Source organism: Zootoca vivipara, chromosome 8, assembly GCF_965207765.1.
Source record: "Zootoca vivipara chromosome 8, rZooViv2.hap1.1, whole genome shotgun sequence".
NCBI classification, from domain to species: domain Eukaryota; kingdom Metazoa; phylum Chordata; class Lepidosauria; order Squamata; family Lacertidae; genus Zootoca; species Zootoca vivipara.
The window spans coordinates 22,016,127-22,042,543 of NC_142591.1; the positions used below are offsets into that span (position 1 = coordinate 22,016,127).

Here is a 26,417-nt window from a genome sequence, read left to right on the forward strand (position 1 = left end):
TGCAAGAAAAACTATCCTTACATCTGTTGTAGTCATCAGGAAAGAGGGCACATGTGTTTAGGAGATTCTGAAATTGGTTTTAATTAAATATGGAGTTGATAGCCACAAGACACACTTGCAAGATAGTAAAAAGCATGAAAGAAAAACCATAAAAATAGGGCAGTTAGCTGCAACACCCACTTTCCCGTAAACAACCACACCTGCACTCCCATGTGCTTATATCATTATATTTTGAAGGATTTTAATTGTAAACTGCTGTAGGATCCAATTTCGCTTGATAAATGAAAAATGAAAAAATATGTATGTTCTACCTGTCAAACAAAATTTGACACACCCACTCCTTCAAGCCGCTGAGTGGGGGTGATTTTCTTTCAGTGACTGGACCTGAACATGAAGTTTAAAAACTCACCTGGCTATTTTGAACCACAATTAGTATTTGTTTAAATATTTATAGGCTACACTAATAAGAATATTGCTAGCAAGGCAGTAGTAGTCACCTGTGCCACTCTGGCTTTGATTAGCACTTGGTGCAAATTTGGTTAAACTAGGCCTAGGACAGGCATCCCCAAACTGCGGCCCTCCAGATGTTTTGGCCTACAACTCCCATGATTCCTAGCTAAGAGGTCAGGGATGATGGGAATTGTAGTCCAAAACATCTGGAGGGCCGAAGTCTGGGGGTGTCTGGCCTAGGAGAATGTGACTTGTGTCAAATAGCTGCAAAGTAGTGGAAAGGAGGAATTTTAAATGGAGCAGTGTGGAGGAGGCAGGGTGTGTGGCATTCTCAAACCTTTCCATCTCCTCTGAGCTCCAAAAGTGAAGTTGAGGCTAGATGGGGGTATGCTGAGCATTCACATCTACTCTACCATTGCTTGGCATGGACCACATTCCAAGATTCAGGTCATTGTTGGTCATGTCTAATTCAGCTCTGATTCCAGAATAGCCCAAGCAAGCAAATCTTACCCATTGTTCTGGCAAGCAAAAAGAAAAAAGAAAAAAAGGGTTAATTGTCCCTCCTTCCTGTAAGGCGAAGGATGCAATTACTACGCTCACTTTCCAGGGAAAAGATATCACCTGCCACAAAGGCAGCCATAGGAAGGTACAAGTTTGAGTAAATTAATAGTAAGAGGGATTTGCTGCTTAACCCGCTGCGAAACCTCTCCCAGCTGTTTCTCGCACCCAGTTAAATCATATTATAGGCTAGTTTTTTTAAAAGGGAAATATGAGACTCCCATATGTGGTAAATACCAAATTAAATACAGTGGTACCTCGGGTTACAAACTCCGCTAACCCGGAAGTAGTACCTCAGGTTGAGAACTTTACCTCAGGATGTGAGCGGAAATCGTGCGGCGGCAGCGGGAGGCCCCATTAGCGAAAGTGTGCCTCAGGTTAAGAACGGTTTCGGGTTAAGAACGGACCGCCGGAACGAATTAAGTTTGTAACCCGAGGTACCACTATATTGGTGAAAGTAGTACATATCAAAGAAATAATTGTCATTATTGATAAGTATTATTCCCTTCCCCAAAGCTCCCCTCCAATATACTTTTCAGGAAATACTTTATCCGGAACTGTGATGTTCCTCCTTGAAAGAAGGAATAGTCAAATTACTTTTAAAACATGGTGATAATAACAGCAAATCAGTTCACCACCTATTACAATACTGCAGGTGTAAGAAGATTTTGGATTTCATTCTCCGTAAACCATCTTTTGGGAATTACCTAACTAAAATGTTGCAGAAATCAGTAATTGCTGCAAAACCCCTAACAAACAGTTATTCAAGCAAATGGAATCAGAACATGAACATTATTTTATTTTGGATTTTAAACCATTACAGAAGAGCTTTGACTGATGACCTACGGTCTCCATGATTTAAGTGCCAAATGTTCTAAGAGTGTACACATCATAACATGAACACAAGGTGAAGCTCAACATGTCGAAACCAAGTCTCAAATCCACTTGATTTTGAAAGCAGATATAATGCAGCAGGCAGTAGAAGCAAGCGGTAAGAAAGTAGGTATGGAAAATGCTGGGTCTACACAATGCATATGACAGTAAAGAGTTCAGTGCTATGAAAAATGTTCGCGAATAAGTGAAAAATGAAGCACTGCAATAGAGAACTATAAAAAGTAAAGTGCAGTTTCAAAGATGTGTTCTCAAAAATGTCTTTGAGTAGATTTCAGAATATCATTTGAATTGTATTTCTGAGCATATGCAAAAAATAATGTAACAAATATTTTAACAAATAACAAACAAAAGGGAAAAAACTATAGAAACATAAGCTAGTGTTGTATTGCAACTTTTTACTTCATTTGTAAGCAAATTTTCACCAGTCCTATGATTTTAGAAAGTACACAGAATATGTACAGAAAAACAAAACCAAATCTCATGAGAGTAACCATACAGTACTTAATAAACTCAGAAATCTTGTAAAGCACAAAGCATCTACAAGGTACAATTCTATTAACAATAATGCAATGTGTTACATTATTGATTATCACTTGTCTACAACAGGGGCAAACTTACAAGGCACAAACTCAGTGCTGTGACCGCAGTGTTGTAAGTTACATTCAGGCACTTCTCTAAGATGAGTAATTCTTAGCAAAGGCCTTGGGAGGCGGGGAACCCATATGTACTACCCCTATACTGTGTTTAAAGAAATGTCAACCCATTCCCAATATACTGTATTTAGTCATTGAACTAATAAGCTAGACATTTGTAGGTAGACTTTGAACAAGACCAACTTCCCTTGGCACCTCAGAGAGCTTCGCTACACCGTTCCCTACTCATCCCAAAGTTTCTTTGCAAATGAGTCCAATATTATCCTTCCCTCAAGAATGGCTTGCTAAAATTTGGTCTGCAGGATTGCCCATTGATTCTTACCCAACAGAAATGTTCCATGAAAACAGGAGGGGGGAGGGAATGTTCCTCCAAAATATTTATTTATTTTTAAGCTATTTTCTGGTAGGTTGCACAGTGACAGGTGTCTACTGGTGTTAAAAACAATGCTTGCTGCTTTTAAGGCAATGTCTGAATACCACACAGCAGAAAACAAAATACAAAGTACCAGTTCAACATTATGCTCGGTTAAGTACTGGCCTTTTAAAAAATGCAAGTTGTTCTTTCTCACTTCCCAACCCCAATTTCTTTTGCTATTCTTTATAATCAACTCCCACGTAGCTACATATACTACCAAATGCTGCATAATTCCAAATGGTGAATTTATTTGCAGACAAAATTGACTGACACTGAAAACACCAAGCAATCAATGTGCCTTCTATCCAATTTGTTTTGTTTTTTAGGCTGGGGTGGGGAGCCTGTAACCCTCAAATATAGTTGAACCACAACTCCAATCATTCCTGACCATTGCCAATATTGGCCAGGCCTGATGAAAGCTGAGAGTTCTACAACATCTGGAATGTCACAGATACCCCATTCCTGTTTTAGGTCTATAGGAGTTTTACAATATTGATAAACTAGGACTACGTAGTATAAATTACCTGAAATCAAAACTTAAAAAACTGCAAGAGCTAAAGGGCCTGTTACATGTTAAAGTGTTTTCACCACGTTTTCCTTCTTCTTCGCCACAAGATCCCAGCATCATGCTCTCAGAAGAAGACATTTAATAGATATTTCTGGAAAGTGATAATATAAAAGCTCAAGGGTCCTTGCAAATGGCTCTTCAGTTCATATGGAAAGGAAGGAAGGCGCAATTCATTTATTGGCAATAAAGAGGCAAGAATTCCAAATAAAGAAATTTAGGGTCTCAATGGTCTTTGGATTAGCCTTCCTGTCCAAAATCTTCTGTGAACTTCTTTAGTTTTTCCAGGTCATGTTCATTCACAGTGGGCTTTGTGTTGGCTAATGACCTCAGCATATCCGCCTGTCACATAGAGAAAAGAAAACAGTCAAGAGCCAAATATTTCTCAGTGTAAACAAACTACGAGCAATTAAAAAGAAAAATCACCAACATACATTTGCCAACTTTACAGCTTAATTACACAACAGAGGGGGGAAATATAAGAAGCCATGAAGATATAGAAGAGCCAACACATTTCTACATATATTTTACCAATCATTCATGTGACAAAGATGGAAGCTAACCAATATTATTAAGCAACCATGACAATTGAGATCGGGAAATCTATGTCACCACACCTACTTTAAATTACAGGTAGTTAGACCCATGCATGTCAATTACTGCTTGACAGCACGATCCTATGCATGTTTACTCAGAAGCATGTTTAATGTAAATCCCCCTGTGATCCTTGGATGAAGGAAGGTACATAAATTGGCAATCAATCAAATCAAATCAAATCAAATCAAATCAATAAGCTCCACTCTCTTAAGCAGTGCTTACTATCAAGTAGCTATGCATATAGACAGCAGCCTAAATGTAGCCAGTTGACACTCTATGATTTATGTAGCAATGAGATTCTGCAGACAGAGGAGATGCAAGTAACTTTGAGAGATCCCAGATCAGGGAGAAAGGAAGGAAGGAAGGAAGGAAGGAAGGAAGGAAGGAAGGAAGGAGAGAGGGGGTACTTTAAAAATACCTAAATAACCCCTCTGTTCACAAAACCAGTATTTTATATTGGGGAAGTAAATCCCAGTGCTTTAAGTCAAAGGTGCCAGGGCTCCAGCCCAGCCTTGCAAATAAGAAATGGAAAGACTGTTGTTGAAAGGCAGTCTTCTCTAGCTTTCCTTCTACAGTGATAATATACCTAATCTGTGATATGGGAGACTTTATTTTCAAGGCTCAAGCACTGGTTTTAGAGGCAAGAATGTCATTCCTTTAATAGTAATGGAGAATGGAGACCTCACTGAGAAATATTTTATAGTCTCATTAGAAGTTAACTAGCTGTGCAATAGCAGAATCTATTATACATATGCCTAAATAAATGTTTATGAAAAGTGTTCGCAGAATGACTTCTGGGCCTCGGGAAATGACAACATAATGGATAAGAAAGTGAATGAACACTTCCTTGCACACTCCAAGGGTTGGGAACAGATATGAGAACAGACTGTATAGCTAAATACATAATATTCAGTAAATCTATCCAGTATTTAACAACTTCATTATTCAAAGTATTTAATGTATATAACAACCATTAGAGCAATCATGTAAAGCAGATCAGCATTTTCCTCATATTGCAAAAGGGCTAAGGGTATGTGTTGACCTAACAAATTCATGGTTGCAGCAACCCAGGTCCTAGCTCTGTCCAATAGCTACTAGGCCACACCAATTATTGACATGACAGAATCACTACAATTCCACCATCACTCACCTGCAAAATCAGCATGCATTTGCCTTTTTGAAGCCTGTAATCATTAGGAACCCACATTAAAGTACAGGGCTAGTTATTAAGTTTTGATCCTCCAAGTGATATAACTATTTACACCCAAAGAATCTTGAAGCCTCAAGGGTAAGCAACAATGTAGGTTAAGGTGTTCACCCTGAACCCCATTCACCATATTTTTATATTTATTTCCTAAGGATGTTCTTTGTTATTTTTTAGTTAACAAAACATTTAAACAGACAAAAACAAACAAAGCCTTTTGTAAACACAACACACACAGATTTTTTAGAGGAATTAATTTCTATTGGATGACTAAAGTACCAGGCGGAACCACGAGATTTTGAAGAAAAAAAAAAAAGTACCACCAGCAAATAAGGTTTAGGAAGGAAAATGAGAGCAAATTATGTGTCATTGACATAAGCAAGCTTTCATTTCCCTTGACCACTGGACAGGTTGTGGGAAGCAGACTTTGATGTAATGAAAGTCATTATTCAAAAATACTTGCAAGCCTTCCTCTTTTAAGAAAGAAAGACTCAAAGAGAAATTACAAAGCTTGTTGGGCACATGGATTTTTGTCAGTGAGCCCCATACTGGGGTGTAACCTTTATGCTAGAGTTGAAAGAAAATGCAAAAACTACACGGATACTGTACTTAGAAGCAGCAAGCAACTTTTAGATACTTTTTTTAAAACTCGTTTGCAGTTCAGGAGATTTCTATTTATTCCCTACATTTCCAGACAAATATGGCTGTAAAAGGTTGTTAACTATAAAATTCACAATACAAAATAATTCTCAACAAAGAAAGCAATGATAACAATAAAATCAGCTGTGAGTTATGACTATTTGAACATTTTAATACAATATACCTTTCTGGAAAACCATAAGAAACTTAATACATAATGAGTTTCAGTATTTAGTTTTTTAATGCATTGCAAATGTATGGTTGCAATTCTTATCCTATTTTTACTATCTTTTTATAGTTGCCCTGTTCAAAAATGAAGTAGTGCGCTCTATGTGGGGCTACCTTTGAAGGTGACCCGGAAACTACAACTAATCCAGAATACAGCAGCTAGACTGGTGACTGGGAGTGGCCACCAAGACCACATAACACCAGTCTTTAAAGACCTACATTGGCTCCCAGTACGTTTCTGGGTACAATTCAAAGTATTGGTGCTGACTTTTAAAGCTCTAAGCAGCCTTGGCCCAGTATACCTGAAGGAGTGTCTCCACCACCATCATTCAGCCCAGACACTGAGGTCCAGTGCCGAGGGCCTTGTGATGGTTCCCTCGCTGCAAGAAGCCAAGTTACAGGGAACCAGAGGGCCTTCTCGGTAGTGGCGCCCACCCTGTGGAACGCCGTCCCATCAGATGTCAAGGAAACAAACAACTAAATGACTTTTAGAAGAAATCTGAAGGCAGCTCTGTTTAGGGAAGCTTTTAATGTTTGATGGACTATTGTATTTTAATATTTTGTTGGAAGCCGCCCAGCCAGATGGTGGGGTATTATTATTATTATTATTATTATTATTATTATTATTATTATAATTATATAAGCTATGAGTTGACAAAAATGAGAGTTAGTTAGAAACACAAGGTTGTATTCCTTCTTAATCAGGGATTTGTGATTTGTTTTGCCTGTTGTTGGACTGCAACTCCCTTCATCTCTGCCCACTGGCTATGCCAACTGGGACTGATGGAAGCTGGCAACCAACATCTGGAAGGCCACAGGAGAAACCAACCAAGAGTCCGTATTAGTTGGGGAAGAGAAAAATCACTGATATTTTCTCTCCAGGAACCAGCATGCTTGCTTCTTTGCAGTAAGCCATTGTTTGGCTTACCATTACTGGAAAACCAGGTCAATAAGGTGGCTGTCCTAATATTAAATGTTTGTTTGTTATTATGATGTTGGTACTCCGTATCACTTAAGAATAACTTGACAGCAAAATATTGCAGTCAAGAGCCACAACTAATGTCTGAAATTCAATGTATTTCCCTCAAAATTGTTTTTAATCCTGTATTTTCGTAGGGTAAAGTTTGTTAATTATATCTCATGGCAAACTGTTTTTGAAACTGGAGGAGGAGACTTTCAAAGTCAGTTTTAGGATACAGGAAGGAGGCACAAATCCACTGGGAACACTCAAATTACATCTTTTCTTTCAGCCTTAGACAATATTATTTGTATGCAAGCGGTTTTAATTTTGTACGACCACAAATGAATAATACCCTTAATAATGTGGTGGAAGGGGTATAACTACAAAAGGGTAAAATCTATTTTTTATTTATTTATAGAAATGTCTGCTTTTATGTGTGGGAACTGATATTTATTTCAACGGCGAAAAAAACTCCAGAGTGGGGAGCTGTAGTTTCTCGGTTTTGTTGATTCTAATTATGCAAAATAAAGCACCTAAACTGATTTTGAGCTGTACTTCTTCAAATATAAAATTATATGCAGTTGTTTTGTATACTGAATTCGATAATTTTATAAAATATCTAATAAATAGTTCACATCTCCCATTCTAGCGCACTCACCACCTTCTTCAATCAATATACTCAACTTTGTCACTGCATAAACCACTTCCAGTCTGGAGGGTTTTACAACAGTAGCAGGTATGTTTCTCTAATAGTGGTGGTTGAACTTCAGAGGAAAGCAGCAAACCATTTATATATAATTCTACACAACTTATATTGAGTGTCATTTTCCAAGTATTTAATGAAAGTCAGTGAGGAGATACTGAAACCCTTCACCTTTATCATCTTTATGAGGAAGAACCACATCCTAAGCATTTGATGCACACAGCAAGAATGGTCCACATAAAGGATGTCAGCTAGTGCAGGAAGGTTTAGGACGGGAGTGCATGCAAGGGCACACTCACACAATTCTTTAACAATACCTTCTAGGATGGCAAAGCACAACAGGGAGGAGCTGTTTTGACTGGAGAGAAGTTGCAGGAAGAAGGGACATATCTCTCTTGTGAGCCATTGTACTTTGCAATTGAGCACACTCATCACTAACCCATCGGAATTATATCAGGCATTCAGTAATCCCAGGAAATAGGACACTGGTTTAATTATAAGTCTGTGACCTCTGGCACAGCAGTCCAAGGCGAAAACTTCCATAGCAAAATGAAGACTAACCATTGAAACAACAGGCTCCAGTAGTTTATCCCCTGGCACCTCCATCCACGTCATTTCAATGGCACTTGGTTCTCCCGGAGAACATGGAGTGAAGAGATCTACTAGAATGTTTGGATCAGACAGTGATGGTCCTTTCACCTTTGGAAGAAGCAAAAATTCTCAGTTGCAGGCGTAAATGCATTTGGAGGTTCTGGCAAACAAGGTCTATGGTAAAAGACCTGTTTATCTTTAACAGGAAACAAGTGAACAAGGATGTTTTTGTTTTGTTTTGTTTTGTGATTCTGGAACATAAGTGGCACCCTGTGCCAAAGGCAATGTGACTTTATAGCAAGCTTGAAACAGCAAGAGAACCCACAGATGTAATTATGTGGCATAGTTAAGCTTATTTTCCCTGTTTACTTCGCCAAGTTTCAGACCCAACCCCAGATCTAGGGAAAGGCAGGGTTGCATCTGTACTTATAGTGAGCCTTAAGGGTGGCACTATGTAGTGCTTTAGACTTGGCTATTGCCATACTTGCCCAAAAGCTTGGCTAGCAATTTTCTGTGGATTTTCTGGCAGACCAAGTCATACCAGGCAGGAAAAAAAGCATTAATGCTATGTAGCACATGAGAGAAATAAGCTTGATTAAGTATCATAACTAGCACATCCTGTGCTACTTGTTACATCCTTGTGATGAGGCATTCTCAGGATACATTTGAACAACTACCAAGGATAATCCATTCTGTGGAGAGCTAGAAAACAACAACTTTACTTGGCAATCAGAACTCAACTGCATATAAGCTTCTGATGCTTTGCCAAGAAAACCTGCTACTAATGTTCTTTTTCTGCTACCCGCCTTTATAACTTTCAGAATTTTTTTTGATGAAAAGACAGCGTATATACCAAATCAAATCAAACCTTTATTGCGTTAGCATATAGCCATAGCAAAATAAAACAATACAAAAATGCCAGAGACAAGCAACAAAGCATAATTCAAGGCGATATTGCTGGCGTAATAACATTTAAATTACCCTAAGACAATAATGCAAAGATTTAGGTGCCAGCGCCAAAAATCTAATATGCGGATATATGTAAAGCGTAAAATAGCCCAAAATAGACTCGGCACATTGAGTTAAAAATGTAATAGAGAGAATTAAAACAGGTCCAGGTCTAGGACACACTACCCTGTCAGGGTAGCCCTGAGTTTCAGAGCTTGCACTATGAAGATTGCCACCCCACGTGAAATTTGGGGATTTGCGTCCACAAGAAGCGATTTCAAACAGTCTTCCTTAGATGTAATGGTGGACGGGATCAAGAGGAGGAGATTAGAACTTATTGGCTAATAAATGGGGCAGTAGAAAAAGAAATGGATGAAGTCCTCTATTTCATTCATTGTGCATGGGCATAGACGCTGAGTAATAGGGGTCTTAGAGTAAATCCCCTGCAGGAAGGCCGTGGGCATAGAATGGAAACGGGCCATAGTAAACGCTCTTCTCAAATTGGGCTCTGTCAGGTCTATCAAGTAGTTGGCAAGTGATCTTACCACTTTCACTTTAGGAAACCACATAGAGAGGCGGGCTGTGGTGGACCGTGCCCGGTCCATGGCCTCGTCCCTTGTAAGAATCCAGGCCCGGATTTTATGTTGGTCCCAGGATGACAGCGTGTCGAATTCTGGGAGGGAGTAGCGTGTAATAATAGTCTCCATGCCCTTGGACCATTTGTTGCTATGGGAACAAGTTAAAAAGGCTTGCCTGGCTAATAGGGAACCTGGGGCATTTATTAATTTACAATAAAAACTAATAATTCTAATGTGGGCTCTCGCAACAATGGAGGGGAGGCCCAGTTCTGTTCTTAACTGTGCAGCAACCAAGCCCTTGGGGAGACCCAGTACGTGCAAAAGAGTTTTGTAGAATCTCCAGCCGTTGTAGTATTTTTAAATCCAAATATAATAGAAATATAATCCAAATAAGGAAAACATGTTTATATATTTTTAAACAAACCAGCCAGATTTTAGAAAACATTTGCCCAAGATATCACTTTTAAAAAAAGAGGAACCCCTTTCTTTATCTTTGCACAGTGCTTAGCACCAATATTCATGATTCTCCTTTCTGGGACAGACAGTTGGTTGTCTACATTCTCAAGCATGTAGAATTTCAGGCACAATCTGGAATCATGTTGTAACGGACAGGGCTGGCTTGCGATAGAACCCCAGGGTGGAAAGTGTTAAACCCAACCTCTTTGTTGAGTGACTCATTCCATTCCTGAGGGGCGGGACTGCCGTGAGTTTAAAAGGAATGGGGAGCAGTTATTTCAGTTGAGAGAGTGGATAGAGTGGTTAGAGTGGATAGAGTTGAGAGGGGTTTTGGGGAGCGGGAGCGTGTGGATAGTAGTAGGAGATATTAGAGTGTTTTTGGAGAAGTTTACTAGTATTAGAACTATATTAGCCCAGGGAAGCTAATATTAGCCCAGGGAAGACAAGTGCCAGGAAGAAGGTGCCACAAAGTAGCAACAGGCTACTGGGGTGAACCTTAGGTAAAAGGGAATCCTGACTGTGAGCACAAGGTGGTTCCTGATACACTTGCCGGGAGTTAAAAGGGATACAGAGCCACGTTATTGGAAGAACTGGAACTGCACTTCGATCACTAGCAGACCCCAAACCTAAACAGGCAGTTTATTTGGGTGCAAGAAGGATAGGTGGGTGGTTTGTGAAATAACCAGTTTCCTTCAACACTCTGCTAGTGGTATAGAAAGGGAGGCACATTGCATTGGTGGGATCTGCACATATTAGGTGGGATCATTGAAAGTTTTAGGGACAACGCCGGGATTGTCGCATTTAATTGGTGGCAACGTCTCGGGTTCGTCCCACATGTCATAACTTGCAGCCCTTTTAAATCAAAGGGCTTACTGTGATGAACTATAATAGGAAAGGACATTTGTGTGTAGGCATTGTTGTTGTTGTTGTTTTAAAAGGTATCCTAGGACTTCTGGAAAATTTGAGATAGAAGTTTTACACAAAGCAAGGATCACTTTTAAAATATAAATATAGGTTATGAAATAGGAGAGGATACAGACAAATAGACACAGATGACACTTTCCTCATATACCTACACTGCAACCATCAAGTAACATCTTAAAACCATAGTATTTAAAGATGACAGTAAATACACTGGTAGGCAACAGTAAGAACCAAGCTATGGTGTTGGCTCTCTCCTTGACAGCTTGCCTGCAGGTGTGGTCATTTTTCTGTTGGACCAACGAGGCACAAGAATTCTGCTGAAGCCTAGGATTTGTTTTGGCTCTGCACTTGCCAACTGTGTGTACAAACACAGAGCAGTAACATGCTTATACCTCCTGTTTTCAGCTCACCTCTGGAGAAGGAAAGCACAGGTATATGGGCTTCCCTCTACGCAATGGGGGCTCAGAGGATCTGTCGGGTGAAGAGGCAGAACAAGCTGATATACCTGTGCCACACTTTCTCCTTGTTGGCTTGTAACTGGAACAGAGAGATGCGTTGGCTTGCCAGAGCACCTGCAGGCACCAAAGAAGGCACCTTGTTATGTTTTCTGCCCTTTCTTCCCCAGCTGCAAGTCAAGAGGTGCAGGAGACTTCCCCTTAACTTTGTGCTGCATTACAGACACCACACGTGACCTGGGACAAAACCCTGCAGTGGAGTCCTGAAAACAACAATCTGTTGACCTTTGATGAGCATGCAGAAGAAGAATTTAGAAGTTCCAGTTACTCACTTTTTTAAAGTGTGTGGCCGACTGAACTTTCCTAACAGGCTGCATTAGGGCATCTCGTACTATTACGCTTATGTCGGCACCTGAGTAGCCATCGGTTCGCTTCCCCAGCTCTCGATAATCTGATTCAGTCAAGGTGTTCTGAGTGGTCCCAAGGTGAAGCTTGAACATTGCAGTTCTTGCATGATCCTCAGGTAAGGGAATGTAAATGCGCTTCTCAAACCTTATTAGAAAAATCACAAACAGTGATGCTCATCCATACCCATAACCAGGGCTTTTTTTCCAGCCAGAACTCACCGGAACACAGTTATGGCACCTCTTAGGTGGGCACCACAGCCATTATAAAAGAACAAGGGAGGCATTTATGGTAAGTTCCAGCACTTCTTTTCCTAGAAAAATACCACTGCCCACAGTAGATTTCATGCAAATTCAAGTTTGTTTTTCTAGCACAGCTAGGTAGGAAAAAAGAGGAAACAATGGGTTTCCTGAAAAAAAGGAAATTATGAATTTAAATGGGTCTACTCTTTAAAACACAGTTGACTATAACCCAAAAACTACAGTTTTTGAAAAATCCAGCCATGAAACGTAAGATGTGAAACATTAACAGCATCCAGATTGAGAGTTTTAAAAGCAAATATTGCAATCCAGGTCCTTTTGAGCTGTCCATTTCTTTTTCATGCTCATGACAAAATTATTTTCTACAGTTTAGAGAAATAATAAAATAACTAAAAGTTACTTGTGTTTTAAAATTCCATAAAATTGCACTGTATGCCATATTTATAGAACTGCTTATGCACTAAATCATAGCCAACATATTTCATGTTCTTAAAGCAAGAAAATTGCATGGATGATTAAAGGAGTATTGCAGATGTTTCACAATACATTATTTATTTGTCCCATACTAAGGCATGTATTGGATGCAGTAGTTCTGACTTCATAAATCATGATCTGACCACAAGGGTTGAGGCTGCATGCACACCCTTGCACTCTGCTTTGATGTTTCACTCCTGGTCTCTTTTAACAAGCTGTGCATTATATCAGTAACAGAAATCTGCTTAGCAACTGACAGTGGAGGATGCATGGGTGCAGTGCTTGCTCCCAGGTTTAGTAAACAAAGCCAAACTAATGGATTCACTGTACAAAGTAACCCTTGTAGCTTCTTTATTCTTCTGACAAGATTACTCAAAGATCTTATAATTATTTCTGTGAGCAGGATGAGGAAACTTTGTTTACAGGGGCCTGGTTTCCACATCACACTAAGCCGAACCATGTCTTAGTATGAAAGTGCAGGCTTCCAGAAAAGAGATTGTGGCCATTTTGCTTCTCTCTGTTTGTACTGCTTTGGCATGAAGTCATGGCTTGATTTAGCCAGTCATCTGAATCCAGGTTCATGGTGTAGCTCTCCTGGACAAACCATAAGGTAGGGCAATCCTTAATTACAGTTCACAGTTAGCCTGGAGAGAACTAAACCATGAGCCTGGGTTCAGATAGCACAGTAGGCAAAGCCATGGCTAAGCTCAGCACATGGCGGGGGGGGGGGGGGGGAAGCAAAAGGCTGCAATTTCATCACCTGGAGCCCATACCCTTGGGCCAAGTCAAACATGGGCTTAACATGGTGTGTGAACCGCGCCAATACATTTAATATGTGGCCGCACAATCCTATAAAACTGTGTCGCTGCACCGACATAAACAACTAGTGCCATCGTAGGTTAACTGAAGTATATTATGCCTGCAAAGTGGAGCAAAACTGCCCAGTGCTTTCTGTCACCCACTATATTCTGATACTGATGCAAGTGGTGTTCATTGCTGCTACTGATACATGTTCGGGCTGCAGTGCTTTGTCAGCACCAGGAGAGAGGTGTTACTATACCAGAGGTGGACAAGTAATCCTGCAACCCTGACTAAGCTGCAAGCAGCGTCACTTGGACCAGGACATAGGGCAATAATGAATTTATTTATGTTATTATACCTTACCTTCTTCTGATGGCAGAATCTAGAACCCAAGGTATGTTAGTAGCTCCCAGAACCAAAATTCCTTCATTGTCTGTTCCAACTCCTAATCAGAACAGGTGAATTTAATCAGTGACTATAATAACAACAACCTCTAAGCAATGTATAGCATGCAGAATGAGCAACATTGAACTTAGTATATTTTAAACACCATAAACTTTTATCTCCACAGATTTTCCTAGGCTGGCTAATGAATGCTAGGCCACAGACAATCATGTTATATAAGCCATCATATTACTTTAAGTAGCCATTCAAAGAAAGATAATGATCTTACCTTGCATCTGAACTAAGAACTCTGTTTTAATTCGTCTGGCAGCTTCGCTCTCATTTTCACTTCTGGAGCCACAAAGAGAATCTATTTCATCAATGAAGATAATTGAAGGTTTGTTTTCTCTGGCAAGCTGGAACAGATTCTTCACTAGCCTGTGGGACAATTTAAGTTACATTACAGCAGGACAGCAACATGGCAGTATTTCACCTATTTTCCAAATTTCAGTAAAGTTCTTAGCCGTTAATCTTCCATAGATGATGAGATACTAGAACCTTCATAACTAAGTGTATATACTTCATATAAGAATTGCCTTTTATCCAGTTGTTTCACACAAAGTTTGAGAAATTAAACAGCAAAGTTATTAGTTCCATTGATCAGAACAATTATCCAACTGCTCAGTAACTATAATTTCAGGACTCTTTGCAATACAGCTGAAGAACAACATTTCTGGATGTCATAGTATAAAGAAACATGAAACACATGGTAGTACATTGCAGAGCAGATTATTACACTTTCAAGATGATGTAGCTGAGAGTTAGTCTGAATGCCTGAATGCTATTGCAGTCCCTCACTGTCACTGTGCATCTGCTTTGGACAAAGATCAAATCTAGAACTAAACTGGGCTGCCTCATAGCTATTCAGGGTTTGTTCAAGGTGAAGATCTTCCTGAAAAGCAAACTCAGATCGAACTCATAGATTTGGTGCATGCAATCTCAGACTGTCTGTTAAAAATGGTTGTGTTTCCTCCTCCCAAGCTCTTCATAAAAAGAAAATGCCAGGCAGAGGGGAGGGAGCTTAGTTTTCTGACTGACATTGCTAGCTTCCAACAAGCAAATGACCAGGTCCCACCTTTATTTCCAACAACAGTGCTTTGGGAATAATCTCCATTCATGTCTATTGAGCAGGAAAAAGCAAACAAACCCTCAACTGATTTTCCTGACAGTTCCCTAACTCCTGCACTTACCCTGAAATTTTACAGGTTATTTAGCATACAGGTGCTTCTACAATGTATTCCATTTTCATACAAATTGCACCACCAAGTTGGGGTGCAGAAGCAAACGCCTTCACCCTCTAATATTAAAGGCTCATTTTGAATAAAACCTCTGAACTTTTCCATCTGAAATTTGACGGGCTTCCTCCATTCAGAAGAGGCAATGCCATGCAAATGTAACACTAAGAAGTTAAAATGTTATAGTTATCCCCTTTAAAAAACCTAAAGGCATCTAAAAGAAATCATTGCACCTATCTGCCTGAAATTTAACAAGCTTCATTCACTTAGAATGGGCAACTATCCCTGAAGCAATTTTGTCTTGGTACATACCTCAATCCCCAATTCTTCCTCTTTTTCTTTCTTATTCTCCCAACCCCACAAAATAGGACTCCCCCCCCTTTATTCCATGGTATTTCAGGTACTTTAAAAAATCCAAGTCTCATACATGAACTATGTATGAATAGCTCAGGAGCGATATTGCATTTTCCAAACCAGTCAGACATGCTGGGTCCAGACACACCACAGAGAAATAAGTGTATCAAGGAGTGCCAGTGAGCAATTTAAAAACTAGGAAGCAGAGGATGGTACTTCCTATAGAACCACACAGCTCTCGTTCAAAGGACCAGTCAATCAGTTCCTTCCATGTATTTCCCCATTCTTAGGCATTTCCCTTCAGTCTGTTTCTCCAAGCAGAGCTGAAACACACTTTTTCCAAGTTGCATAATTTTTTTTTTGTTTCATGGGGGGGGGGGATTAAACACAGAATTTGAAACCTGTGAGATTGTTGATAGGTAGCCACATTCGTCTATTGCAGCGTCCTAGAGAAATGTTTAAGTCTTTTTTTTTTACAGGAGCTTTTGTAGACAATATATTTTATATAACACAGGAAAAGCACCTATTATAATACTCAGATTACAGTTACCTTATCCCTTGGTTTTCATACAAGAGCAAAGGGGTCACCTGAACAGAAATGAACTTCCTGCACTGGACTGACACATGACACATACTTATCAAGGGTTGGCATGTGGCTTCCACGATCCCTGAAGAACTGGAAGCTTCCACCCTTTGTAGCTTTAATACTTACTTTTCACTCTCCCCCAACCATTTTGAGACAAGGTCAGAAGAAGATACGGAGAAGAACGTAGAATTGTTAGCTTCTGTTGCGACAGCTTTTGCCAAGTATGATTTTCCTGTTCCTGGGGGCCCAAACAGAAGGATGCCTCTCCACGGTGTTCTCTTCCCTAAGAAATATAAAGTGTATATATAATAAGAAAAAAAGTATTCAGAAAAAGCATCGCTTATGGAATAGGCTACTCAATTTGGAATTGATTATGATACAAAATAACACCCAACCCCTGCAAATAATCACTTGTGACATAATTAAGAGAGGCACTTCTTGCTTTTATTATAATTTATAAATTACTTCCATATGTATTTTTTGGAATTATCAGAATAAAATAGGATATTGTCAGCAGGAAATTAGATTCCTGCCAACAGCTACACATAGGGTTGTACCAGAAAAAAAATTAATACAGTGGTACCTCGACTTACGAAGACGATCCGTTCCGCGGCCGTCTTTGTAAGTCGAGGTTTTCGGATATCGAAGCGTGCAGTTGGCGCAAGCGCAAAGCGCAATTTCACGCTTCTGCGCAGGCCGCGCGCACACGGCGAAAAGACTTCCGGGGTTGTCGACTTCGGAAGTCGAAACCTTCGGTAGTCGAAGCATTCGGATGTCGAGGTATGACTGTAATTCTGGGGCACCTTTTTTACATGTACTGTATGTTGAAAATGTTACATTCTGTTACAGTCTAGGACTCCCATCTATCAACTCAGCACCAGATTCCCTGCTTAGGGAAGCACAAACAGGCAAACAGACTTGGAATTCCCAAATGTGGCATAAAGTGCCCCCTAGCAGCTCAGACTGGTATGACAGCAGCAACCATTCCTGATCAGCTGAAAGATTAGGACACCCATGAACAGATGTTCAAGCAGGGTACTTTGCCCTACAGCCTAAACATTTTAGGGTTTTGTATCTGAAAGACAAGATATAAATAAATACCTGTGAAAAGATGAGGAAATTTAATAGGCAATATTACTGCTTCTTTAAGAGCTTCTTTCGCTCCTTCTAGCCCAGCAACATCATTCCATTTGACATTTGGTCGCTCCATGACAATAGCACCTATGAAATTGATTTATTAAGACTGAAATCCTCACAAGGCAGCTTACAATATATGGACAATTAATAAAAATAAACAGAATAAAATCGAACAACGATTTAATGTGACACGTTGGCAGCAGCTAGAAGCATCATAGTCCAACTAAAATATTTTAAAATTATTTCCATTGCGAGATCCTCAAATTATCAAATTATTTTAAATGGCTCATTCTTTTCCAGTTTCAAAAAGGAACAGTACCACCACTGAAGAAGAGCACTGATAATTTCTAGTCTAACGTTTACAAAAGAGCTTCTTCATAGACTCCAGTACTTGGAAAACTGAAGTTTACATCTTGACACTGACAAAACTATCCTATTCTCAACCTAGGACAAAACAGCACTATAGTATTTCACTTAACAGACTACATTTGAAGGTATCTGAATTTTTACATTTTCTTTGATCTGTAGAATGATTTTGATTGGGGTGGACAGGTCATAAAGTCTCTCTCTCTCGTGACCTTCAGGTGATCTTTTGGGAAGAGGGAGGAATGAACACGGAAGAAAGTATCTGCACATTGTACAGCGCAAGCGAATGTAACCATACAGAGCTGAGCTCTGTATCTTTACCCAAACTGTACTACATGGGTAGCACTATTGTCCCTTATAGGCCAAAAAGACTGGTACTGACACTCGTTGTTCGTGCTCTGCAGAAGCAACAAAATTGTCCTTGCAGCATAACAGCAGAAGGAAGGGAATGTGAACAGATTGCCTCTGCAAAACAGGGATACCTCCCTCTGCCTGGGAGCATCATGCCTGTTTCATTTACCCTCAGTGGTAATGCTAAATTGTCAATCTGATTTGCTATGTAGCACTATGCTATCATCATCTTCTGCAAGAGAATCCTGAATGTCTGGGATCAAGACAGGAGAGAGAAAAGATAATTATGCCAGAGAAGCAGAGGGAAAGAGAACAAAGTGGTTGCAATCAGCTAGGAGGAAAAAGGGGGTACATTTGCACCCCCCTTTTAATTGTAATGTTAGTCCCATTATTGGGCTGATACTAATTGGATGTTTCAAGTTATCTATCTTGCAACTTCTGCCCCGTTCATTTGATTAAAAGACTTTATTAGAGATATTAAGCGCTTGATGTAAAGCTACCTTGGAGTTGATTCTGCAACTTCTTTTTCTCAGGATCATCAGATTCTCCTTCCCCATCACTATCATTCCTAATTTGGGTATAAGGAAACAAATAATGCACAGCTAAAAGACAGGCTCTTCCAGCCAAGTTGTTATTGCTTTAAATGACATTATTTGTAATGAAAGAACCCATCCTCGTAACATGCAAACTGGGACTTCAAAAAACTTGGAAGCATATAATTGTCTAAACATCAATGGAATAGTTGTGTTTTTGTAGGTGGGTGTTATTAGTCTGACCCTGGTTCATGGTAATTTCCCATTACACAGAAGTAATACAATTACAAGTGGTACCTCTGGTTACGAACTTAATTTGTTCCGGAGGTCCATTCTTAACCTGAAACCGTTCTTAACCTGAGGTACCACTTTAGCTAATGGGGCCTCCCACTGCTGCCGCCAGCATATGATTCTCATCCTGGGGCAAAGTTCTTAACCCGAGGTACTACTTCCAGGTTAGCAGTCTGTAACCCCAAGTGTTTGTAACCCGAGGTGTTTGTAACCCAAGGTACCACTGTATAAATAAGCACATTTAACATGTGCAATTTCAACTTTATGCGGTTGAAGGTCAGCTGGTTGAATTTCACACAAGTTAAATGCATGGAAGGCAGAGAGCTTAAAAAGCTTGTTTTGCACAGTGCTTTCCCAGTGCAGAAAGAGCTTTCAAGCTCTAAGACTTGCTTACTGGGCTCCAGGAGGGTCTCATGAGACCTCATGGGAACTCGGATGGCCCCACAATATCTCATGACAGCATCCCAGTCTGGTAAGCCCCACTCAGCACATGGCTCTGGATAGGGTAAGGATATTCATGCAGAGACAGATCCAAGATGATGGCCTGAGTATACACATTTTCCCATATAAGTACCATCCCACGAACATAACCCCCGCGCAAGATGGAATCATGCTGTAAAATAGTTTTATGAAAGAGAACTTAGAGCAAAAGAAATATAGGACGTGCCAGCACACAATAGTCCTTGGAACCCCTGATCACCAACATGTTGTGGAAGGCAAGTCCTTTAATTTTTCCATGCACTTCCTTTTCAGTAAGGAAGTCTGTGGTTACAGCACAGAAACGGCTGCTGCAGGAAAGAACCACACAGTCATTGAAAGTTAAGTCCCTGAAGGAGCTCCTTACTCAGTATGAGGCTTGAGCTTCACCGCCCTCAAAATGGGGAAGTATTGGGTGAAGTGGGCTGAATGATACCTATTTGATACCTATTTCTTCCTGACATTCCTGTTTCATCCCAAGAAAGAATGGATGCTTAAAACAGATACCATGTCGTATCATTTAACTCTACTACTTTTAGTATCTAATATAGAATGTGTGATAACCAAGTCATAAAATCATCAGTAGGGCCACATGTCTTGTAATATGGCGTTTTCCATGCACTGTTCCACCACCACTGAAAGCATTAAATACTTAACAAGCAAACTTGGAGAATATTGTAATAAATGAAACTAACATACCCTTTTTCGTCAGTAGGACCAGATTCTTTCACTGGTTTGAGCGGAGCTTTTTCCTTCTTTTTCAAATACTCTTTCAGCTTTTCTGCTCTGTCTAGATACTCAGTACACTTTGCTCTGATGCTTTGTTTTGCTTTGTCACCCTGTGCTTCATCTGAGAATGAAAATTATTTTGTTTTGCGTTATAGTCGAGGTTACAGTTTACTTGTCTTGAAGCAAAACAACAAACCATAATTAGACATCCCCTCCCTCCCTATTAAAAAAAAATTATAGTCACAATTACCCTCTCCAGGTGCTCCTTTTTGTTTTAGTGCACAGAATGCATTATTTTCTGAGGCAATTAGTATGACTACCGGTAGTTTTGTACTCAGTTTTCTCATTGCAGAGGTTCAGTTTCCAAATACATCATCACCGGGCATTAGCCTTCCATTTATATAAGACTGATGGGTCAGTCTTCCAAAAGATCTCCATTTCCCTTTTAACCGATTTAAAATCAGACCCAATTAACTGATTTAATTTATTATTTATTATCAAAATGTCATCAGCAAGATCATGACATGTAATTTGGAACCTACTGGCGTAATTTCCAAGAATGTGAAGGAATGTTTAAAAGCATAAAAATTTCAGCTACTTATACTTAGCGTAGTAATTCTTACATTTGACAACATGAAGAAAATACTGTACAGCATGTTGATACAAGCGGAGGGCTTCCTCAAAGTTTCCTGCTTTATCTTCTTGCGCTGCCTTGCTAGCAAGGTCTATTGCTTTCTGTTTAAAAGGAAAGGAAAGAAGCATGATTAAGGTTGAAACAATTAAATAAGTGAACCCTAAGTGTTTGTAATATGGGAATGCAAGAAAACAATAGGACTGCATTATATGCTGAAATGACACCTTCATTTTCAAATAGTCAAGAGGCTTTATACTGGCTGGATTAGAATGCTACGGTAAGCCATGGTTAATGCTGTATTGTGAACCTCACTCGCCTTCACTTCTCCCTGCTAGGTAGGCCAAAAATAAGTCTTCAGATTATGGTTTGTTTCGAGAAAAATTATGATTCCAACTTCATATCAACTCTAAGCCAAGACCTGTGATTTGTTATAATTGCTCCCAATTAAAACAATATATGAAAATAAAAACTTTTTTACCCATTTATTTATATATTCCTCTGCCAACTATTAAAATTGCATTCATCCATAATGGGAATTGTAAGACCCCCCCCCCGAGTGCTTAAGCATTTAACCATTTACTTACATCCAAGGACATTTATCTTATTTCTAGTGCTATGCCAAATTGTCGCACAAGTAGTTCTTATTTCAAATATTGAAGAATGTCCCCACTGGAAATTTCGACTCCCTCCCCTATATGCAGTAGACCCTCACCCTACAATACTACACATTGCTTTTGAAACTCTCCACAGTAAAAAATATTTTTTTGCCACATTGGACAGGAGAAATAAAGCCCCCTCAGATGCTCCAAACTACTTTTGCACTTCTGCAGATAATCACCTATATTCACTACAATTTAAGGAAGCAGTTATTACATTACAATTAAAAGCCACAGAACCACTCTTGGGAGTCATTCCTGTGTCCAAAAGCATCTCATGGATATGATTTGCACAATACTAATAGAAACAAACATGAGACCAGTGAAACTTTAGATATAGCATGATATAGCATGAAACTTTTGTTGGGGAGTGTATTTTTGTTAGTTTGTATACATTAGTATTGTTAATTGTTTTAATTTTATATTATGTGTTTTGTGCTTTTATATTGTAACTTGTGTTGTGAACCACCCTAAGACCTATGGGTATAAGGGTGGTATACAAATTTAATAAATAAAACGAATAAAATAATAATCCAACTAGCAGAGTGGACTCATTGAAATCCATGTAACTTAAATTTCCATGGGTCTGCTCTGATTACTGCAGGGGGTAGGGAGCAACAGATGTGGTACTTCTCTTTCATGAACTTTCTTCCATTTATTTCTCTTAGGCTCCAGACTATTATCGTCATTATGGTTTCAGATTTTAAACACGCCACTTGGAAAGTCGGCATTTCATTTTCCATGTTGGGTTGCTCCCTTTGAGAGGACAGTTACAAGGAGCTGCCAAGCTGTGGGCAACACATATTACCATGGAGGTAATGCTTCCCACAAAGATAGAAATGGTTTATGTACCACACAAGGTATTTCAATATCTGTGCATACAGTATGTAAATTAAGTTTGCTAGAAATTCTTAGCATTTATTAATGCAGATCTTTTAAAAAAACTCTGCAAAGATAAAAACTGGGGTGTGTGTTTGTGGATACAATTGTGCCCAAAATTGCTTTCAGAAATGTTCAGACACCTCACACAATTACAGAAAAATTTCCATTGAATAAAACATTACTTAGTATATTACACAGGACTATAGGTGGGTACAGAAAAAATATGATACATCTGGATAAAGTAATCCACATAAAGCCATACCAAGATCATGTATTTTGAGTTATGGTCTTTCTGCGATTTTCCCCAAAGTTACCAAGAAACAAAAATACATGCACTGAAATCTTGAATTAGGATAAATGACTAGTAAATCACTAAGCTACTTACTTTCCAACAAATGAAACTGAGAAGCTACATTAGTAAACAAAAATTTAAGAGTCTGAAAGTCAACCCATCACGTATCTACTCTTTGAAGCTGTATGCAAGAAAATGTCAACAAAACATCTGTGCAAATAAGACAAAATGGCATTTTATTTACTCTCTAGTTCCTGCAGTGTAAGAGATATTGCACAATTGAACTGAAACCTACAAATTATGTGCAAATTATGCAAGGGGCAGGTGGGAGAGGTTACATTAGGGGGTTGGGAACCTTTTTAGCCAAGTAGTCCAGATATTTATCTCCACCCAACCCATATGGTGTGTCAATTCTGATAGTGCATGGGACCAACCATCTGTCAAGCATCTGGCATCAGGTGATTGGCACTTACCAAAGTTGGCCCACTGAGGTGGAGGATATTCGGTAGTTAAGCTTCCTAAGCTCTGTGCACAGCATTTCTCAAATGCCAGCCATTCAACTAGTTGTCAGGTGTTAGAGAAGTTCTTTACAAAGTTCTTTACTGACATCACTTCTACCCACATGGTTGGTAAGTAGCAGGGGGAGATCTGTGCCAGGGGAGTCACACCAACACCATTTCATAGCAAGAGTGGCAGGGCCAGCAGATAGTCATGTCCATTCAATGCAACACACATGAAGATGGACGCAAATGGGATTGCATTGCTCTGCCAGTCAGAGAAAAATGATTTACCCAGCTAGTTTTGATTATATAACCAAGACCTTAAACCATGGTTAAACAGTGATTCTCCTAACCTACCTCACAGGGTTCTTGTGAGAATAAAACACAGAGAGCGAGAAGAGCACATGCCACCTTGAGCTCGGTAGAGCACGACACTCTTTATCTCAGGGTTGTGGGTTTGAGCCCTACTTTGGGTGACAAATTCCTGCATTGCAAGGAGCAGGGCAAGATGACCCTCGTGGCCCCTTCCAACACTACAATTCCAGGATTCTCTAAGTAAAGAAACTAACAAAATAGATAAAAAACGCAGCGCTGCCTCCGCAGCAACGGAAATGCATTCTGCACATGCCCAGAGTGCGGCACCCCAGTGCTTCTCCCAAGGTGGTGTCTGGATAGCTCAGCTGGGTTACAGTGTGGCACTGATAATGCCAATACTGCTGGTTCAATCCTTGTATGGGGACAGCTGCATATTTTTTGCATCACAGGGAGTTGGAATAGATCAGAGCTTTCCAAACTGTGTGTTGCAATATGTTAAGTGTGCCGGCTGCAGCATGCAGGCGCGTCGTGAAAATAATAATAATAAATGTGTCGCCATTGCGATTAGTTTTTGAAAGCTCTGAACTAGATGATCCTCAGGGTCCCTTTCAATTCCATGACTCGCTGCGTGAGGCCAAGGCGGAAGCAGTAGTAGCTCAGCAGCCAGCCACCATCCTGACAGCTGAGAGAGAGAGAGAGAGAGAGAGAGACGCTTCCGGGGTGCTGGCAGGTCAGGTGAGGCGGGGTGCCTCCCTCTGCTGTTCGTTCCCACGTCGTGCTGCTTAAGAGGGAGGGAAACACGGAGGCTCTCTTTCTCGTAGGAACCTCGACATTACAAGACCCTTTCGAGCGGCAAGGACTCCTGTCAGTTAAGAGGTAACCATCCATGTAGCCCGAGTCAAGGTGAGCCGCCTCACGAAAGGACTCCTTCCCTCGAATTTCCTACACACTTCGGAATTCTGGCGCGGCTCCCCGTCACGCGCCCAACAACCCGCGCGCCAGGTGCTCACCTGCAGGTTGGATGTGGCCGCCATGATGGGCGGGAGCTGACGGGGACGGTTTTTCCCGGGGAGACGGAGAGAGAGAGAGGACAAAGTTAAGTTGACAATTCGCGCTTTTCTCCCCCCCTCGCTTGTATACCGGCTACGCAAGGAAGTGCGAGGGGGAAAACACACCCCGGCGCCAAACGACGATTAAAAAAACCTCCTCACACTACTTCCGCAAGCGAATCCCACAGCCGGCGGGAGAAAGGAAGCGAAGGGCTCTTCCACTTCCGCGACGCCCTGTCGACGTCACGACTGTGCGCCCGCGACGGCCAATGGGACGAGGAAAGGGGCCCAGCCGGAAGGAGGAAGTTGAGGCGGGTGGAGTCGTTGCTACGCGTGCGCGGCGCGGTGTTGTAGTGCTGGTTGGGCGGCAAGCGTCACCAATCCCCCACCAATCACCCATTGACTTCAGCGGGGCTTCCCTTCTAGGAGTAGGCGTGGTTAGGCTTGTGTTGCCAATAACTTTAACTGTTGCTCGTCCACAGCAAAGGGGAGTTTTTCTCGTCTCCCCACCCTGGTGGGATCCAACCCAATGAGCACGTTAATTTTAATTTTAACACGCATCTAGGTCTGAGGATGCTAAGCCAGCGGTTCTCAGAATTTCTTTTCTCTGGGCCACGCTTTCAGAATTAAAATTTGGATTTATTTATTTTTATCGATAAGGAAATACATTAGAAAACAAAAAGAAACATCAACTAGCAGTGCTTGTTTTATGATGTAGAACGCAACCACTTTATAATATGATCACGGGGCATCCAGGAAGCCTTAAGCAATGCAGCTAAATAAGAAAGAGCCTCTTAATATGTGTACATTAAGTACCGTATGTATACAAACTCAATGAGAGGTAAAATAAAAAAACTCCTTCAGTAGCACCTTAAAGACCAACTAAGTTTATATTTTGGTATGAGCTTTCGTGTGCATGCACACTTCTTCACACTTCTTCAATGAGAGGTGTGAGCTTTTGCTGGGTAATCTCATATATAAAGGTAAAGGTAAAGGGACCCCTGACCATTAGGTCCAGTCATGACCGACTCTGGGGTTGCGCGCTCATCTCGCATTATTGGCCGAGGGAGCCGGCGTATAGCTTCCAGGTCATGTGGCCAGCATGACAAAGCCACTTCTGGCAAACCAGAGCAGCACACGGAAACGCCGTTTACCTTCCCGCTGTAGCAGTTCCTATTTATCTACTTGCATTTTGACGTGCTTTTGAACTGCTAGGTTGGCAGGAGCTGGGACCAAGCAACGGGAGCTCACCCTGTCACAGGGATTCGAACCACCAACCTTCTGATCAGCAAGCCCTAGGCTCAGTGGTTTAACCACAGCGTCACCTGGGTCCCTTAATCTCATATATACATTAGGTCTAATTTAAGACAAACTCATCAACACAAAGAAACATTTCCAGTCTTTCATATTTGTCAGTTGAAAATCTCAGTTCACAAAGAGATATTGAGAACTGTAGAAGAATAGCTAATATTCTTGAAGAGGCATAGGTACTGCTTATGGATATATATTGTTGTTGTTTAGTCATTTAGTTGTGCCCGACTCTTCATGACCCCATGGACCATAGCATGCCAGGCACTCCTGTCTTCCACTGCCTCCCGCAGTTTGGTCAGACTCATGTTTGTAGCTTCGAGAACACTGTCCAACCATCTCATCCTCTGTCGTTCCCCCTTCTCCAAGAGGCTCAGTAGTTTAGACCACAACTCCCCAAACAGTAGCATTCCACATTTTGGATAACATCTTGTGAACACAGATTGAAAACCCAACACTTGAAGCCCCTGAGCCCACAATAAACAAAAGTGGGAATGCAGTCACTGTTTGTTTTGGGCT

General features: G+C 40.5%; 1 protein-coding gene across 1 annotated transcript; it reads right to left on the bottom strand.

Annotated features, from left to right (window-relative positions):
- Positions 1 to 1,786: 1,786 nt before the first annotated feature.
- On the bottom strand, positions 1,787 to 24,843 carry VPS4B (vacuolar protein sorting 4 homolog B). Its single transcript, XM_035124975.3, has 11 exons — positions 24,552 to 24,843; positions 20,886 to 20,997; positions 20,233 to 20,383; positions 18,733 to 18,800; positions 17,480 to 17,599; positions 16,505 to 16,661; positions 14,433 to 14,581; positions 14,123 to 14,204; positions 12,152 to 12,371; positions 8,429 to 8,566; positions 1,787 to 3,877 (listed from the first exon to the last, which is right to left on the bottom strand). Exons 1-11 carry the CDS (start codon positions 24,573 to 24,575, stop codon positions 3,776 to 3,778), a joined length of 1,323 nt encoding a protein of 440 aa, XP_034980866.1. The 5' UTR covers positions 24,576 to 24,843; the 3' UTR covers positions 1,787 to 3,775.
- Between the last annotated feature and the right edge of the window lie 1,574 nt (positions 24,844 to 26,417).

Coding starts and splice junctions, on each gene's coding strand:
- VPS4B (XM_035124975.3), bottom strand. CDS start 24,575: ATGGCGGCCACATCCAACCTGCAG. Junction 14,582..16,504: donor TGGTTGGGGGAGAGTGAAAA/GTAAGTATTAAA, acceptor ATTGTCCCACAG/GCTAGTGAAGAATCTGTTCC. Junction 3,878..8,428: donor TGGAGCCTGTTGTTTCAATG/GTTAGTCTTCAT, acceptor TCTATGTGACAG/GCGGATATGCTGAGGTCATT.